The sequence below is a fragment of the Momordica charantia genome (assembly GCF_013281855.1).
Source record: "Momordica charantia cultivar OHB3-1 chromosome 11 unlocalized genomic scaffold, Mcharantia_2.0 BLBB01000011.1, whole genome shotgun sequence".
Classification (NCBI taxonomy): Eukaryota; Viridiplantae; Streptophyta; class Magnoliopsida; order Cucurbitales; family Cucurbitaceae; genus Momordica; species Momordica charantia.
Window position 1 is genome coordinate 7,766,891 of NW_028275159.1, and position 17,587 is coordinate 7,784,477.

General features: G+C 36.5%; 3 protein-coding genes and 1 pseudogene across 4 annotated transcripts; 2 read left to right on the forward strand and 2 right to left on the reverse strand.

The window, feature by feature from the left end:
• Nucleotides 1-549: 549 nt before the first annotated feature.
• On the forward strand, nucleotides 550-4,196 carry THE1 (protein kinase family protein). The gene is made up of 2 exons (XM_088119437.1): nucleotides 550-3,900; nucleotides 4,000-4,196. Exon 1 carries the CDS (start codon nucleotides 1,300-1,302, stop codon nucleotides 3,826-3,828), a length of 2,529 nt encoding a protein of 842 aa, XP_087975563.1. The 5' UTR covers nucleotides 550-1,299; the 3' UTR covers nucleotides 3,829-3,900; nucleotides 4,000-4,196.
• A 159-nt stretch (nucleotides 4,197-4,355) lies between these two features.
• On the reverse strand, nucleotides 4,356-6,040 carry LOC111010446 (Late embryogenesis abundant (LEA) protein-like protein). The gene is made up of 2 exons (XM_022283887.2): nucleotides 5,391-6,040; nucleotides 4,356-5,308 (listed from the first exon to the last, which is right to left on the reverse strand). Exons 1-2 carry the CDS (start codon nucleotides 5,623-5,625, stop codon nucleotides 4,518-4,520), a joined length of 1,026 nt encoding a protein of 341 aa, XP_022139579.2. The 5' UTR covers nucleotides 5,626-6,040; the 3' UTR covers nucleotides 4,356-4,517.
• A 3,113-nt stretch (nucleotides 6,041-9,153) lies between these two features.
• LDL2 (LSD1-like2) lies at nucleotides 9,154-12,779 on the forward strand. The gene is made up of 2 exons (XM_088119438.1): nucleotides 9,154-11,284; nucleotides 11,379-12,779. The coding sequence occupies exons 1-2, from the start codon at nucleotides 9,754-9,756 to the stop codon at nucleotides 12,302-12,304; spliced, it is 2,457 nt and encodes an 818-aa protein (XP_087975564.1). The 5' UTR covers nucleotides 9,154-9,753; the 3' UTR covers nucleotides 12,305-12,779.
• A 454-nt stretch (nucleotides 12,780-13,233) lies between these two features.
• Nucleotides 13,234-15,093, reverse strand: LOC111010514 (protein ULTRAPETALA 1-like; annotated as a pseudogene). The gene is made up of 3 exons (XR_015788971.1): nucleotides 14,686-15,093; nucleotides 13,792-14,119; nucleotides 13,234-13,701 (listed from the first exon to the last, which is right to left on the reverse strand). The product of XR_015788971.1 is annotated as a protein ULTRAPETALA 1-like (transcript).
• Nucleotides 15,094-17,587: the final 2,494 nt, after the last annotated feature.

Consider the following 17,587-nt stretch of genomic DNA (forward strand, 5'->3'; position numbering starts at 1 on the left):
ACTTATAATTATGAGTCTCCCAAACGTCATTTAATGTGGTTGAAGATGTTGTAACTTTGAAAAAGGTGTTTAGTGGGCTAAATTTTGTTAATTTTGTTCATGTTCATAAATAGATAAGTTGTTTTATTGATCAAGTGTATCATTTCTTATTGTTTCTTTGTCATTTGGGAGATTGTTTTCTTTCGTGGATTTTGATTCCGGTGCGTTAGTTACCGCTTTTCTGATCTAATCTTTAATGGTATTATTTTTTCTAATGCAGTATTTCTTTGATAAAAAAAGCTTCATAAATTTATAATAATTAGAAATTCAAATATCGTTTTATTTTTTTTATCAAGTTTTTGTTTTTGAAATTTGTGTAAGAGTTTGAATGTATTTTAAAAAATGGTGAAGAATGCACCAAATAGATTATGAAAAAATAAGTATTATTTTAAGAATAAAAAAGGTTTAACTTGTGATCCGTTAGAACTTTTTGAAGGTCTGAAAACTATAGTTAAAATTTGAAATATAATTATGATCTGATCAACAGCATTTATGATTTATCTGACCCATTTAGGGAAAAGAAAACCAAATTTTATAGAAGAGATTGAGAAACCAGTTGCTGCAGGCTGCAGGCAGCTGAGCTAGCGTTCTTCGTGGCATCTCTAATTATTGTATTTCTAATCGCCGTAAAAGATTCTGGGTGTAGAAATCAGACCCCAATATGATTGAAGAGGGAAAAAAAAAGGAAAAATCTGGTTTTAATTGAAGTGGTGAAAGAGTAGGAGTTTGAAGAAGTTTCATATCCCTTTTCTTTCTTGTTTTGTGGGGTCTTGTGTGTTTTTATTTTCTCTCTATTGATGACAGCCTCGATAACAGCCTGGAAAGTTTAGTGTGGTAGCTGCACTAAAAAAACCTCTGCTCGAGAAGGGGCCTTTCATGCCGGGATTAGTGGGGATCTCCCTCCTCCGGCTTCTTTTCTCTCCGATTCACATTTTCAAGCTTATTTCTTCTTCTCCTTCTTCTTCATGAGGTACCACTTCTCAACACCCACTTCCCCATTTCTCTTTTTATTTTTGTTTCTCTGAGAAGTTGGAGCTGATTGAGGTTGTTCTGGTCTGGGTTTGTGAACTGGGCATTGTGTGGATTGATTTCTGAGCTGGGTTTTGTTGGTTCAGAATTGGGTTTCTTTTGGTTTTCTGGTTTGCAGATCGGAAGTTAGTGTATTGGGGTTTTAGACTTTTAGGGTCTGTTTCTTAGAATACAGGAGATATTGGATTGTTATTGAATTTTTTTCGTTTTTAGGATCTGGGGTTATTGGAAATGGTGAAAATGAAGTTTGTTTCCATGTATCTGGTTCTGCCTGTGGTTTTGTTTATGTGTTTTGGTGGATCTTATGCCTCTTTCACTCCCATTGATAACTATTTGATAGCGTGTGGTTCTCCACAAAACATCACCTTCCAAGGGAGAACTTTCGTTCCTGATTCTGCACATTCTTTGCTTTCTGGGAGCTCTGTTGTTGTTGGTTCAAATGGTGCTGCTGCTCCGTCCCCAATCTATCAATCTGCCCGGGTTTTCACGAGCATTGCTTCCTACAGGTTCGAAATCAAGCAGGAAGGTCGACATTGGGTTCGGTTGTATTTTTATCCTATTCCGAAGTTGGGGCGAAATCTGTCGTCTGCTTCAATTACTGTTGTCACTGATAAGTTTGTGCTTTTGAACAACTTCACTTTCAAGAACTATAATGGTTCTTTTATGTTCAAGGAGTATGCGATCAATGTGACTTCTGATTCGTTGACCCTTACTTTCATCCCCTCGAATGATTCGGTTTCGTTTGTGAATGCGATCGAGGTTGTCTCGGTGCCTGAAGAGCTGCTCCCTGATCAAGCATTGGCGTTGAATCCGTCTGCTCCTTTTAGCGGTCTCTCAGTACTTGCTCTTGAGACTGTTTACAGGCTGAACATGGGCGGTCCTTTACTCACTTCGCAAAATGATACGCTTGCAAGGACTTGGGAGAATGATATGAAGTATCTCCATGTCAACAGTACTGCAGTGAATGTCTCTGCCAGCCCAGCGAGCATAAAATATCATACTGGTGTTACACCAGAAACTGCACCGAATTGGGTTTATGCTACGGCCGATGCCATGGGCGACCCGAATGTAGCGAACGTGAACTTCAATTTGACTTGGGTATTCTCAGTTGAGCCAAACTTTCAGTATTTTGTTCGAGTACATTTTTGTGATATAATGAGCAAGGCCCTCAATACCTTGGTTTTCAATCTTTACATAAACTCCGATAACGCTCTGAGAAGCTTTGATCTGTCGGCGATAACCGGTGACTTGGGCGTGCCTTATTATAAAGACTTCATTTCTAGTTCCACAGATTCGAATACTTTGACTGTTAGCGTTGGTCCAGATACAATGGCAGACATCACTAATGCCACCATGAATGGCTTGGAGATTATGAAGATAAGCAATCAAGCTGGGAGCTTGGATGGTACTTCATCGGTTGGAAGTCTTTTTCCAAATGCGCCCTCGAAGAAGAACAATATACCAATCATTGTTGGTTCTGTCTTGGCAGCGGTAGTAGTGCTTGCGTTGCTCGTTTTGTGTTATTGCTGCTTCATAGGTCGCAGGGGTAAGACTACTCAACCAGCTCACCCATGGCTGCCTTTGCCCTTATATGGAAACTCTCAAACCATGACAAAAGTGTCAACGACTTCCCAAAAGAGTGGAACTGCAAGTTTCATTTCTTTGGCTTCCTCTAGTCTTGGCAGATTATTCTCATTTCAGGAAATCCTTGATGCTACCAACAAATTCGATGAAAACCTGCTCCTTGGAGTTGGCGGTTTTGGTCGGGTTTACAAGGGGACACTTGAAGATGGCATGAAAGTTGCTGTTAAAAGAGGTAACCCAAGATCAGAACAAGGCCTTGCCGAGTTTCGAACTGAAATAGAAATGTTGTCGAAGCTCCGACATCGTCACCTGGTGTCTCTTATTGGCTATTGTGATGAAAGATCAGAAATGATTCTTGTCTATGAATATATGGCAAATGGACCTCTCAGGAGTCATTTGTATGGAACCGATCTGCCTCCATTGTCGTGGAAGCAACGACTTGATATTTGCATTGGTGCTGCGAGGGGGCTTCATTATCTTCACACCGGCGCAGCTCAAAGCATAATACACCGAGATGTTAAGACCACAAACATTCTCTTGGACGAAAATTTTGTTGCCAAAGTTGCAGACTTTGGTCTTTCAAAAACTGGGCCATCTTTGGATCAGACTCATGTAAGCACTGCTGTCAAGGGTAGTTTTGGTTACCTTGATCCGGAATACTTCAGGCGACAACAGCTTACCGAGAAGTCGGATGTGTACTCATTCGGTGTCGTGCTAATGGAAGTTCTTTGCACAAGGCCAGCGCTAAACCCGGTTCTTCCCAGAGAACAAGTCAATATAGCAGAATGGGCAATGACTTGGCAAAAGAAGGGCTTGCTAGACCATATCATGGACCCAAATCTGGTAGGGAAAGTTAATCCAGCATCGCTTAAGAAGTTCGGGGAAACAGCTGAGAAATGCCTTGCTGAGTATGGCGTTGACAGGCCATCGATGGGAGATGTCCTGTGGAACCTTGAATACGCTCTTCAGCTCGAGGAAACATCAACCGCTCTCATGGAGCCAGAAGACAACAGCACAAACCACATTCCTACCATCCAACTGACCCCACTTGAGCCGTTTGATAACAGCGTAAGCATGATCGATGGAGGGAACTCGAACTCTGGCACCGATGATGATGCAGAAGATGCTGCAACAAGTGCGGTATTTTCGCAGCTCGTAAATCCCCGTGGGAGATGAGAAAGAAACATTCTTCAGCTAGTGAGATTTATCCTGGATGACCTGCAAAGGCACTGGGCGTCCTTGCATTGAGTGAGTCTAAATATATTTACAGTGGACAAAATGAAGAAAATATATTGTTCTATGATTTTCTTTCTCTTCAATTAAATTCCATCTGCTCGATTCATTCAGATTGTAATATCGTTTGGTGGCATCCGCCGATCATTTCAAGATTAATTGGTACAGTAAACAGTCTACTCTTTATTTTCACATTCAGGGTTGTTTTTACACATTTACTCAGACAATGGATTGTATTAGCTGTATAATGTTTTTGTTCTGGATAAAAGGTATAGTGAATAAAGCACAGGTTCTGACTTCATGTTTGCAAATTCTATGTTCTATTATGTTCATTGCTTCTCTTAGATGTATCCTTAAGGACAGTACCATGTCTGAGACAGTTGTAATGGCTCGAAACGGGCAAATCATTCTCTTGTTTTACTGGTTGGAATCAAAACGGAACGATTAAGAATTAGAAACTGAAATCTGAATACAAAGGTAGTGCAGGTGACACACCTAAAAGTAGATATCATTCACAGAATAGAAAACAACTAGCCAAACTCCATGGGAGAAGACTATTCTGTTAGACAACATATGAAGCAAAAGCTTCAGTTATTCAATTTTTAGTATGACTTGATTCTGGTTATTGAGACTTATTTTCTGCAAAGTATTCCATTTCCACTTGTGCTTCCTCCAGAGCAGTCTATGAAGCTATATTGCTTTATCTTTGTGTCTACTGTGTTAGAGATTCGGGCCAGGGAGAACAAACAAGCATTGCAGTCGGCCGAGAGGAGCGATGAGGTCCTGTACTCCTTGTCACCTCCCACTACAGGCATTGCAACTCCAGGCTTTGCAGGATTCTTAAAGTCGGGCTGGTAAGTCCTTCCAAGCACTCCTTCGACCTTCGAAGAGAGGGCATGGAACCTGAACTGAACCTCCAAGTGAGCAAAACAGTCATCTTTCGGTATCTGATAGTTATGAATCCTGTCGTCTTCTTTTGTAATCGGTACGACGTTAACTGATATCTCTGCAATCTCAGGGAGAGTAACCAAGACACTGTTGCTGGTTGATGTTCTTTGAACTGTAACATTGCTTTCTGAGGACCTCCATTGAGAGAGACGACCATCCGGGATAATTACTTCCTGCCCGTCGTAAGTGAATTTCAAGTAATCGACTTCGCTGTCCCAGGTTGCTGCTCGTTTGGCTTCGAGTGAGAAGGAGTGAGAGTTGAAGAGAAAGCCTAGAGCTTGAATCCATGTGAAGTCTCTGGCTCTGCCCGCCGGCCTTAGTCCAATGAACCGTGCATTGATCTGCAGATCAGGATCAGATACCAAGCTGAAGTGTTCATTACTTCTTCCATGGAAGTAGAACACAATGCCATCTGCACCAATGAACCTGGGGTCCAAGCACGCCGAGCCGGGTCCGTTGCAGTTTGGTTTCGTGCCTGTCATGACGCACAAAAACAAGTTACTCATCAAAAACTTCCTATATCATTCAACATCAAATTCGATACCATCCAGCCTTACTTTTGCACTCTGCTTTGCAGATGGGCGATTGGCAGTTGACGTAGCAAACTTTGTCGGTATGATTTGATGGCGATTTCGACGGGCATTCTGCTGGGCATGGCATCTCCTTGAAACGACAGGGGCTTTTGCTCCTGAAACACGTTATCTTATCAGCGCCATGGATCTGCAACAAACCAGACATGAGCACAAGCAAAATGATGGCAGTTTCATTTCTGCTAAATCTCCCCATGATCATCTTCAGCTTCTTCAATGGCAGCCACAGCCAGAAATATGGTCAAGCACATGTTTCTCCTCTTTCTTTTATAGAAGCCATTGAGAGGGAAAGTGGGTATTTTCTTAGACAATTAAGTGCTTTTGAAGCAAGTGAATTCTACCATTTTTACTCTGCTTCTAGTTGAAGTTTTGAGTTTCATTAGATTTTGATAGTGTTGCTCAAAAGGATTTTTAATCTTTGGTCAACTCTTTGGGAGTTGTAATTTTTTAGTTGAAGGAATTTAAAAATGAACATCTTCTTCAAGGATGAAGCTGGCTAGAAAAGGCTAAAACAGTTGATGAACCTTCAAAATAATTAGGGAGCACTTGGGCAAGGATTTCTAATTTTTAGTTAACTTTGGTTGAGAATTTGAACTTCTGACCTTTTTGTTAATAATATGTACTCTAATTAGTTAAAATTATGCTCAGGTTAGTTTTTGAATTTATAGGTTCAATCGTTATTATCGAGTCAAAATTTCATAAAAGTTAAAACAGTCTGTTACACGCTACTAATCTAAAACTCATGAACTCATAAATTATATAAGTTAAACAAACTAATGGCACAAATGGATAATTAGAGATCTCAACTCCAAACCATACAAATTTAGGCTTTCTTAAGCCATTTTCATGATAATTATGTTTCTAAAATTTATGCACTTGCTTTCTAAGAAATAAGATTTTTGAAAACTACAGATTAGTTGGATAATAATTTTGCTTTTAGTTTCATGTTTTTTAAATGATGCCTACTTTACTCTCAAAATTTTTTTCTTAAAGTTTTTCACCCTGGGTAAAAACAAATTTGAATTCTTAGTTAAATTTCATAAAAAAAAATAAATTTAAACTACTATTTTTAGTTTTTAAAACTTGGCTTAATTATATTTTGAAAAAGCCTTCAAAAATAGATTACAAAACAAAGATATTGTTTAATGTTTATAAGTTTAGTTTTAAGAATAGAAAGTCAAAAATCAAAATAGTTATCAACCAGCGTCATTTGAGGAAAAAAAAACAAAATGATTATCAAGCGGACCTTAAAAATTCTTTTTTCAACATAATCAACAAATCCCTCCCGTACCATCTCTAATAATCTTAATTGAACCAAGGAGATGTTTGGAAGACAAATTGGATAACATATATGAGTTTTTTTTTCGATTATTTCACCATTTAAAAATTATAAACTTTTAAATAGTAATTTGTAGTACACAATAAACCTTAACTTTTACGAGTCATCTGATACGTCAAACACACGCTTAGAATTCAAAGACGAACGATTCTTGTTGTTCACACGAGATTTCCAGAGAAATTATATTTCGTGGAGTATATTGTTTATATGTATTGTATAGTAGATTCAATCTCTAATCTTTATCCTCTGATTCTTTCTCTCGACTTGATGTGAAGATATTTGTCATTGAATTTGTTCAAGTCTTCAGAAAGTCTTCAATTTAGTATTCTCCAATTCTGAACTCTGAAAATAAATAAGGTCCCCCCTATTTATAGAGGTTTCCATAGGTTTGGTAATTTTAAGTCAAACCCAATTCTTTAAATGGATTTAAATTTATTTAAATTTAAATATTAATCCACCTGTCTCATGCTAAATTGAGTTTTGGACAAAGTTTGTAAACCAAATTGATTTCAAGCCCAGTTCTCATATGACCTAATTATATATTCTAATCAATTTATCTTTAATTTTAATTTAGGATTAATATATAATTAATCTCTTATTAAAATAGATAATGACGTGATATAATTGACCCAAAATTTATGGTTATGCACTTGTAAGACAACAGCCTTTAACACAGATCAAACTAAGTTAAGTTATTTTGTGTTTTGTTTAATGGATGAAACTTAAAACTAAATCCTGATCATGTTTGAAGGGTTCAACTTTTGACAATAATGAGAAATAGAGTAGAAAGCCAATCACCGACCAAGTTCACGTGGTTGCTTCCTTTGACATGAAAATCGCCATGGATTCTTCTTAATCTCTCTGTCTCTGTCCACTCCATGCATCCTTAGTTTCCTCAAATTCCACCATGTAATCATGTTCCAATCCCAAATTTCTACGGCAGGAATAAGCAGGAAATAACTGAAAATTTGGAAGAAAGCGACAAAATAAAGAAAGCATAAGAATTGAAGTGAAAAACTCGAGACCGTAGAAAAAACCACGATTCGTAATAATTCATTATGTCAAAAATTATTATACTCACACATATTTCTCCCCCCGATCTCAGTTACACAAAACACTTCCTCCAAATAAATACCATTTAGTTAACTACAGTTGGTATACGAGGTTTAAATATTTCAGTTGGGGTAATTAAAACCCAATTCTAATATTTTGTCAAAACTCAACAAATTCCTCTTAGAGATTTATTTGAGTTGATATAGTAAAATTGTATCGACTTACCTTCAATGTGAATATTATTACATTATTGTGAAAATATAGAGAGGTCTGTGTTGTCTAAACAAGTGTAAAATTGTGTGAATTTTGGATGTTGGAGGTAAAATAGCAAGCTTTAGAGATGTGGTCTAGGTAGAATTGTTAATGGTCCATCAAAGTGGTTGACGTGAGTTATAATATCACAATGTGATATGTGCTTGAGCTTTATTAGATGGACAATGTGCTTCAAAGAAGAAAAGTTAGTCGGGATAGAAGTTCATTTTTTACGCATCCTAATGGATGAATGAATGACTATGTGAGAGATGACGATCCTTTGTTTGAGGATCAATCGTTACAAATGTAAATGAGTAATATCCTCGATATATAAGGTACAAGAAAAATGTCTTCGTTTGAATAAAAATTTAAGTTGGGAGATAATTTGTCACATTTTATTTATGTTATAACTAACTAATGACCAAAGTATTAAATATCCGTCAACATGTTCATATTTCCATATGTCCATATATTCGACATCAATATAAAAGTAAATAGACATTTTTATAATATTGAAAAAAATGACAAAATATGAAAAATATCAACAAATCACTAATATAGACATAATATTAATATTAACTATTTTCTATATTAATATTAACTATTTTTAACTTATTTAGAAAATTTTGAGATTAGATATTTTTTACAATTTTTTTTTTGGTTGTAGAACTTTTTAAAAATATCAATTTTCACATTTCAATCCACCTCAATATTTAAAAGCTAGTATATTTTGATTATATTTTAGTTTTTAAACTTACCTAAATTTTGAAAACGTTTCTAAAAGTAAATTATAAGAAGTTAGTAAATCAAACATAATTAAAAAAAAAAGATAGAATCATTATAAATTAAACGAGCCTAACTTTTTAATTCTTTTTTTCCATTTAAAAGAAGTAAAAACATTGCTTTTTAATTTGACCCAAACATTTATTAAATTCAAATTGACTAAAAATTCAATTCTAAGTTTAGACAGTTCAAGGGGTTTTTGTAATTATTATTTAACAATTATTTTTTAAAAAATAAAATAGGGGTCAAATTTAAAAATACGAATTGTTCAGATACGGCGATTTAAAATGCGAATATTGGAACCGTCTGCTACAGTAATTTCTGTTGCTCAAATTTATCTGCCATCAAAATAATTCTCTCTCTTTTCTCGAACTCGTTTCGCGTAAGAACCCTAATTTCTTCTTTCTTCTCCGTTAATCCTTGGCCTTAAACCCATCCAGGTGAGTTGCCCTAATTGTATTCGTCGATTCCATTCCAGACTTGGCCTTGAGATTGGCGAATTTCGGTTATCCCATTTGCTCAGCTTTATCAAGATACGTTTTCTAGCTTCTTTTCCTTTTTGGTTGTAATCTCGTTGTTTACGTCAGGGGCTGTGATTTTCTTTCGTCTATCTCAAAGGTTCTAGTCGATTACGAGCAGTATTTTGAGGAATTGTACCAGCCGAAGTGGATTTTCCGTTTCATTTTCTTGTTGCGTTGAATGCTGAAATACTTAAGCAGAGGCGGCAGTTTTATTTTTGAGATTCCTGAGTCTCTCATGGAGTTTCTGGACAGTTGTGTATGATTGATTAAAATTTTACCAAGTATGTAGGGAGTGGTGAGCGAGATGGGTTTTCTTTCCTTGATGGGATTCTGAAGATTAAATGTTTGGAAGGATTGAATATTTTTAGGGTTGTGTTGTAGAATGATGGATACCACCCCTGGTTTAGTTTTAAAACGTTCTTTGCGAAAGAAAGCCAGTGCGCGAAATTATGATGAGGATTTAATGGATGAGCTTATGGAGAAGCATTTAGGCGGTGTTTCGAAGAAGAAGAGCAAAACGGCTGAGGATCTAGAGAAGGAGACTGAAATCGAGGCTATGATAGCACTATCTCTTGGATTCCCTATTGATGCTTTGCTTGAGGAGGAAATTAAAGCTAGGGTGGTGAGAAAATTGGGTGGGAAAGAGCAGAACGATTATATCGTCGTTAGGAATCATATCCTCGCAAGGTGGCGGGGTAACGTGCAAATGTGGCTTTCGAAAGGACAGATTAAAGAAACTGTGAGCAGTGAGTATGAACATTTGATTAGTGCAGCGTATGATTTCCTTCTGTACAATGGATATATAAACTTTGGGGTGTCACCAACCTTTACATCCCAAGTGCCCGAGGAGGGAACTGAAGGATCTGTGATTATTGTTGGTGCAGGCCTCGCGGGGTTAGCTGCAGCTAGGCAGCTATTATCATTTGGCTTTAAGGTTATTGTTTTAGAAGGTAGGACTCGACCAGGTGGCAGAGTTTATACACAAAAAATGGGGCAGGAGGGCAATTTTGCTGCTGTAGATCTTGGTGGCAGTGTCATTACTGGTATCCATGCTAATCCTCTTGGAGTTCTAGCTAGACAACTTTCAATTCCACTTCATAAGGTCAGAGATAATTGTCCATTGTATAAACCTGATGGGACGCTCATTGGAAAAGATATCGATGCCAAGATTGAATATATTTTTAATAAATTGCTAGACAAAGTGACTGAACTGAGAAAGATTATGGGAGGATTGGCTAATAACATTTCTCTTGGAACGGTTCTAGAAAAACTCAGGCAATTATATGCTGTGGCGAAGAGTAAGGATGAAAGACAACTTCTTGATTGGCATCTAGCAAACTTGGAATATGCAAATGCAGGATGTGTTTCGAACTTGTCTGCCGCGCATTGGGATCAAGATGATCCTTACGAAATGGGTGGAGACCATTGCTTCCTAGCAGGGGGTAATTGGAGGTTGATAAAGGCATTATGTGAAGGAGTTCCCATATTTTATGGGAAGGTTGTTGACACTATCAAATATGGAAGTGAAGGAGTAGAAGTAATAGCTGGAGATCAAGTATTTCAAGCTGATATGGTCCTGTGCACAGTACCGCTTGGGGTTCTGAAGCGAAAGGATATCAGATTCAAACCTGAGTTACCTAAAAGGAAGCTGGCAGCAATTGAGAGACTGGGTTTTGGATTATTAAATAAAGTTGCAATGGTCTTTCCTCATGTTTTTTGGGGGGAAGACCTAGATACATTTGGATGTCTTAGAGAGCATTGCCATCAACGGGGGGAGTTCTTTCTATTTTACGGGTACCATACTGTTTCGGGAGCTGCAGTTCTTATAGCTCTTGTTGCTGGTGAAGCTGCTGAAGTGTTTGAATGCACGGATCCATCCATGTTGCTCCACCGGGTTCTCGGCATCCTCAGAGGTATGATCTCTCTCCGGTTTTGGTCGTGAATTTCCATATGAATAAGTCAGCTAGACTTCTCGTTTAACCCTGTTACCTCTTTTTCTACATAAAGGCATATTCAGCCCCAAGGGGATTGACGTGCCTAATCCAATACAGACAATATGCACAAGATGGGGCAGCGATCCATTGTCTTACGGCTCATACTCTCATGTTCGAGTCGGGTCCTCGGGCAGTGATTATGATATTCTTGCAGAGAGCGTGTGGAACAGGTTATTCTTTGCTGGTGAGGCCACAACTAAGCAATATCCAGCCACCATGCATGGTGCCTTCTTGAGTGGCCTAAGAGAAGCTTCATGTATTTACCATGCAACTAGGGGACGATCAAACTACTCAAGGAGGTACATGCCGAGGAATCACAGACTAAGTAATGATCTTCTGTCAGATCTCTTCAGGAAACCTGACATCGAGCTTGGAAATGTGTCGTTTATTTTCGATCCCTTGGTTGATGATGAAAAATCAATGGGTGTCATGAAAATCACATTCAGGGGCATGGGAGAAAGTTCTAACGAGGAAGAATTGGCCGAAATTTGTGAAGATCCTGCGCACCAACAGCTGCTGCTTTACACAATTGTATCCTGTGAGCAGGCACGTGAGCTACAACTCGCGATCAGAGAGGATGAAAGTAGACTGCCATATCTAGTGAAAGATTTTGGCCTGAAGCTGATGGGACCTAGCGCCTTGGTTAATATTGGTAACTCGTTGATTGCCAGTATTGCTGGTGCCCGAAGAGGCCGGGGCAGGAATCGGTTGTTTGCTGGACAACCACAACCTCAACCTCAACTGCAACCACAATCTCAACATCAGCCGCAACAACTGCAACCAGAATCGCAACCTCAACCCGAACAATTGCAACCCCAACCTCCACCACAACCGCAGTCGCAGCCTCCACCACATCCTCAACTGCAACCACAAGTACCACCACAACTGCAACCGCAACCTCCACCACAACCTGAACCTCAACTGCAACCGCAACCATAAATACTTCTGCTGCTATGGATATAAGAACCAACCCCTCTTTTGGAAATGAAAGTACCTGGAACACGTGGGGGTGCATTGCCAAAAAATGGCATGCCTGGGAAATTTTGAATGCCCAAGAGACGAGGAATTGGTTATATGATTGCTTTTCAGGATTTGGAGAAGTGCCATCTTTTCAGGCTTGCAAGTCTGAAGCAAACTGACTTGGTGGGTAGTAGAGCAATAACATCACCACGTGAAAACCTTTTGATTAGATCAATGACTGTAAGAAATCAATTTGGTGTCGAGTAGGAAACAGGAGTTACAATTCTTCCCTGTATTTTTTTTGTAGTTCAAATACAACTCTTTGTTAACTCACTGACTCCAAAGAAAAAAAGTTGTACTCTTAGGCATTCATAGTCTTACTACACATTTTGTATCTGTAATATAAATTCAATTCTTTCCTGGAAAGTTAGAACCTAGAAATCTTTTTCTTGCATCCCTTCGGTTTGGTATTGTATTTTATAATTATTAGTGCATGATAATATTGGTGTTTAGAGACTTTGAGGGATGTCAGAGATACCTTCTAAGTTCTAATATCGGGAGGTGATTAGATTTAAACGATTTATAAGTTCTTTTTAACTCTCAGTTAGGTCTTATCTTTTAGGATTGGGGCAGCCCCTTTATTTAGATAGAGTTGCTTTTTTATGTCCTTTATATATAATTGTTCCTTTTTATTTTTCTCAATAGAAAGTTGGATTTCTCTTTAAAAAAATAAAAAATAAAAAGTCAGTTGAAACTTAAAAATTCAAAGTTTTTTTTGTTGTCTCATAGCCAGAATGGGCTATAAAATGAGTGAAGTTTACCTAAGAAGAGATATAATGCAAGTAGTGAGTATTGGACACTACAATCATATATTATATATATATATACTTTTTTTTGTTGCTGTTAATCAGAGCATAGTTCAACTAATTAAGTTCATGATGCTAATTAGAGGTCTCAAATATTAGTTAATTATCCGGTACCAAAAGTAAAAATGATACATTTTCATTTTTCTACATCATGCCCATGCGAAATCAAACATAAGAATATGAGTATCATCAACTGTTACTGCGGGATCAAACAGTTAAGAAAAGAATTTGCTGTCAGCTAACTGTAAAAACTGTCACAACCCAATGTGAGGATCTGTAATGTCTTCCCCTCGCTACAGATGCTCCCATGAAGCCATCAGAACCCATCAATAAAGTTTCATATACGGTGAAAGCTCAAGGTGCTGCATTCTGCACGAAATCGATGCAGGCACGGCAATGGCAATCCAAGAATCGGCACCAGAGGCATCCGAAGCACACACAAGATGTGCAGCCTCTACACCTTGATGATCGTGGACAGCCCCGAGAACCCTTTCGTCGTTGCATGTTATTCTAAAACGCGGAGAAAACCAGTGTCATTTTCTAAATCAACTCTAAAAAATGCAACAGACAGAAGTAGTACACAAGGAGAATAACAGTTACATGTCACAGGGTCGATCAGCACATTCCCATGTGATCTGATGGGCCATTGCATCATGGTAGATCCGGCATTGGTCTCGAGTTCGGAGACGAAAGCGCCGCTCCTTGCCGCATTTGGAGCAGCGGATGAACTCGTCACGGTGGAAGTTGCGGCGGCGGAGGGCACCGGAGGTCCAGTTGGCCACATTTGCAGAGTGATTGTAGTATTTGAGCAAACAAGTTCTCCACAATGGAACTTTCTGTCCTTCAACTGATACCCAAATGTTACTCTTCCATTTCTTCATCCCTTCTCTTTGGGAATGCTTCTCAAACTCCTCTGGTGTCAGCCCCCCTGCTCAATATTCAACCCAAAATTAAAACAACTTTCAACAACAACAACATTTATGGTTTAAAAACGAGCTTATTCCTTTAGTATGTAATGATTTTAGCATGGTAACGAAAAACGTTACTAGCTACGAAACATTTTTGTTCTTAGCCTCTTTGGCGATTGTTCCTATGGCGATTTAATAATTAAGGTTTAAGAAGAGTTTAAACAAATAGGTGTCACCTCGAAATTTAAACATGTATTACTTAATATAAATTTATAACTACATTTTAAAATATTCAATTAGTGAAGTGTCGTGTTAAAATTCCAACAGAAAGAAATAAGATAATAAAAAATATAAATAAACGAACTAAAATGGTCACATGGGACAAAAACCAATCGACCAAAATTGAAAGTACAAGTCTCGATATATGTCTTAATCAGTTTAACTAATGTTAACTTACAACTCACCAATTTAGAAATTAAATGGACCGAATCATTATAAAGTTAAACATAGAACGCCTAAATTGTAACATATTAAATTTCATAAAATAAACCATCACGAAAAATACAGAGGAGAGAGAGAAACTTGCCGGCGTTACAGTGATCGGAGCAGAAGCAGGAAATGAGGAACTGACCGGCTTCCGAAACCGTAAGTTTTCCGGTGGAATCGCCAAATTTTTTGCTGGTGCAGCCGCATTGGACCTCTATAAAGTCAGATCCTCTCACAAATCCTCCCATTTTCTTCACCTCTTCCTCCTCCAACATCCTCCATCTAATTTCTCTCATTAATTTCAACCCTAATTTCTTCTTCTTCTTCTTCTTCTTCTTCTAATTCTTCTCTCTGGTTTTAATCTGTTGCGTTCCTTTAATTAAACCCCAATTATATACCCGGATTCATTGGGAATCGTATGTTCGTTCTTAACATAAAACAATTCACTTTCCCACAAAAAAAAAAAAAAAAAACCTAATTTCAAGGATCGTATGAATTTGGCTGTTTATATTTATAGGTTCTTGTTCTCGTGGAAAATATGCGTACAGAAAAACAAAGGCCACGACTTACGTACGTTCAACTTTTCTTTTTATTTTTTCCTCTCTTGAAGAAATCTTAAACATGAGGTGAAGATTCAAACGATAGCGATGCTGTGGTTGATGTCAAAACCTAGAAATAAAAATAAAAATAAAAATAAAATTTTACCCCAAACTTTGATGAGGTGTATCATTTTTTATTATTATCAAATTGCACCAAATAAGTAGTGAGAGGAGCATGGATTAATAGTCATTTTTTCGTTATTGTCAAATTGATTGATAATCAATATGTCAAGAATATTGTTTCGTATCAAGCATTTGTATAGAAGGAGAAATGGGTTATATCATTTTTTGGTGGATCCGTAAATTATTGGGCCGAGTTGGATTTGAAGAAACGTAGACATATTGTCAACGAATTTACAATCCGTCCTCATTAACCGTTCGAGCATCGACTCGAGAAGAATCAATTTCGAACTTATTGATAATCCATTATCAACTTCCTTTCGTAGTACCCTACCTCCAGGGGAAGGCGAATCCATGCAGATAATTAGATTTAGACGAGTGTTACAACTTCTATACTAGGTTTAAATTTTATTTAATTTTAAAGTATGAGACATATACCTTCTTTTAAAAGTCGACACTTGTCAAAGTCTAAGGTCGAATTCAATGAAATTGAATGTTTAAGATTAAAAAATGATATGTAGTACAAGTTAGAAGTTTAGGGGTAAAATTGATTTTTTCTAATTAAAATTAATGGATGAAATTAGGTTTAACAAACATGGTACATTTGAAATTTTGTTAATCAAACAATTAAGTAAAATATAACTATAAAATAGATTTTTTTTCCTTTTTAATGTAATATTTAGAAATCGCTCAAGCAAAATGTTTGAAATTTTAATTCAAAGACTGAAATATTAGTCTAGATTCCATTGCTCTAATATTAATTATTAATTCAAACCAATGATCACTAAATGCTATAATTTAGATCACATTTGATCTACACAGCATATATGTTTAGTATTATATTAGATTTAAAAGTACGTTTAAATATATGTTTAGTATTATCTAATTCTTTAAATATATATTAGATTTAAAAGTACATTTAGTGTTTTCAATTTTGGTGAAGTTTTTTTAAAAATTTGATCATAAATTATACAAAAATTATGCTATTAGGCTGATAAGCTCATTTTTCGAAAAGAACAGAAAAAAAAAAATCAAATGGGTCTTAAAATTGTAATGATATATATTTAAATTAAAAATATTGACGATACTAGAATCTCAGCAGCATTACCACAGGTAAAGTAAATAAAATTGCAACATAAATGCATTGATGTGTATTGAAAAATAAAAGGATCTAATTGATCAATAATACATACCAAAGTTTATCCCCTCCTAAAAAAACACACATACCAAAATTTAAAAAATTTGCTCTCCAAAAATAACATCTAACTTACAAGTTATCACAAATTTAGTCTTTAAAAACCTAATCATGGATTATAAAACGGATTAAACAAAGGTCAAAATGGGCTTAAATATTCCGAATTATGAAAAAAAAAATTATTGACAAAAATTGAGGCATCCGTCTTAGGGTGGGTTGATGAAAATTATTTTAAGGCATGAATGGAAAGGAGGAAAAGACAAATAACAAAGAAATCCAAAACAATCAAAGGTAAACACCGTGGTTTCTTGATAGATTTCTTATAACGAGGATGAAAATTGTCTTTCTTCATTCATCAGTCTTGTACTCTGTTATTCTCTTAGCTTCCATATATATGTACTCACGCTTTTAGTCGACCCGACTCTCTTCCACAAATTTTCTCTCATAAACATATTCATTTCGTGAACTATGAAATTTTATTGCTGGACTCCTCTGACTTTTCTAAGATTTTTTTTTATGTTGACTTTTCTAAGATTTGAGTTAAAGAGGGTGTGTTTTTTAAGGAAAACGGATTTAAGAGATAGAGTTTTGGTTATAATGATGGAGGAAGCAACGTATGACTTTTTCTCACAATATGTGACTTCCTTCCATCGTAACAAAAACTCTATCTCTTAAATCCGTTTTTCTGATCTAATCGAGATAATTTTGAATGTGATTAAACAATTTCAAAGGTTAAGGGTTAAAATAAAATCTTTAAAATGATAAAGGCATAATTGAAATTTACCCTCTTTCGAACATTATTGAAGCTTGCTAATACCTATGCCACATATATCATTATTTACAAATAACCGTCACGTCCTTTCTCTGTATTCATTTTAACAAAAAAAATGGTTAATGAAAGATAATTTTGAAACAAGTTTAAAGTTTAAAGTAAAAATGAAACTTTTGAAAGTTTAAACCATTATGGGTTGACTTATTAGTCTAAAAAAGCCAAAGTAAATCAAAAGGATTTAGAGGGAATAGGTTCAAACCCAATAATGACCACATAGTAGGGTCAAACATTGTGCTCTACTTTCAAAATGTCTACT

Bases quoted from the DNA above. Each gene is read 5' to 3' on its own strand.
- LDL2 (XM_088119438.1), top strand. From the start codon at position 9,754: ATGATGGATACCACCCCTGGTTTAGTTTTAAAACGTTCTTTGCGAAAG. The intron at 11,285-11,378 runs GTATGATCTCTC...TTCTACATAAAG, and splicing joins GGTTCTCGGCATCCTCAGAG to GCATATTCAGCCCCAAGGGG.
- LOC111010446 (XM_022283887.2), bottom strand. From the start codon at position 5,625: ATGATCATGGGGAGATTTAGCAGAAATGAAACTGCCATCATTTTGCTT. The intron at 5,309-5,390 runs GTAAGGCTGGAT...GCGTCATGACAG, and splicing joins CTGCAAAGCAGAGTGCAAAA to GCACGAAACCAAACTGCAAC.
- THE1 (XM_088119437.1), top strand. From the start codon at position 1,300: ATGGTGAAAATGAAGTTTGTTTCCATGTATCTGGTTCTGCCTGTGGTT.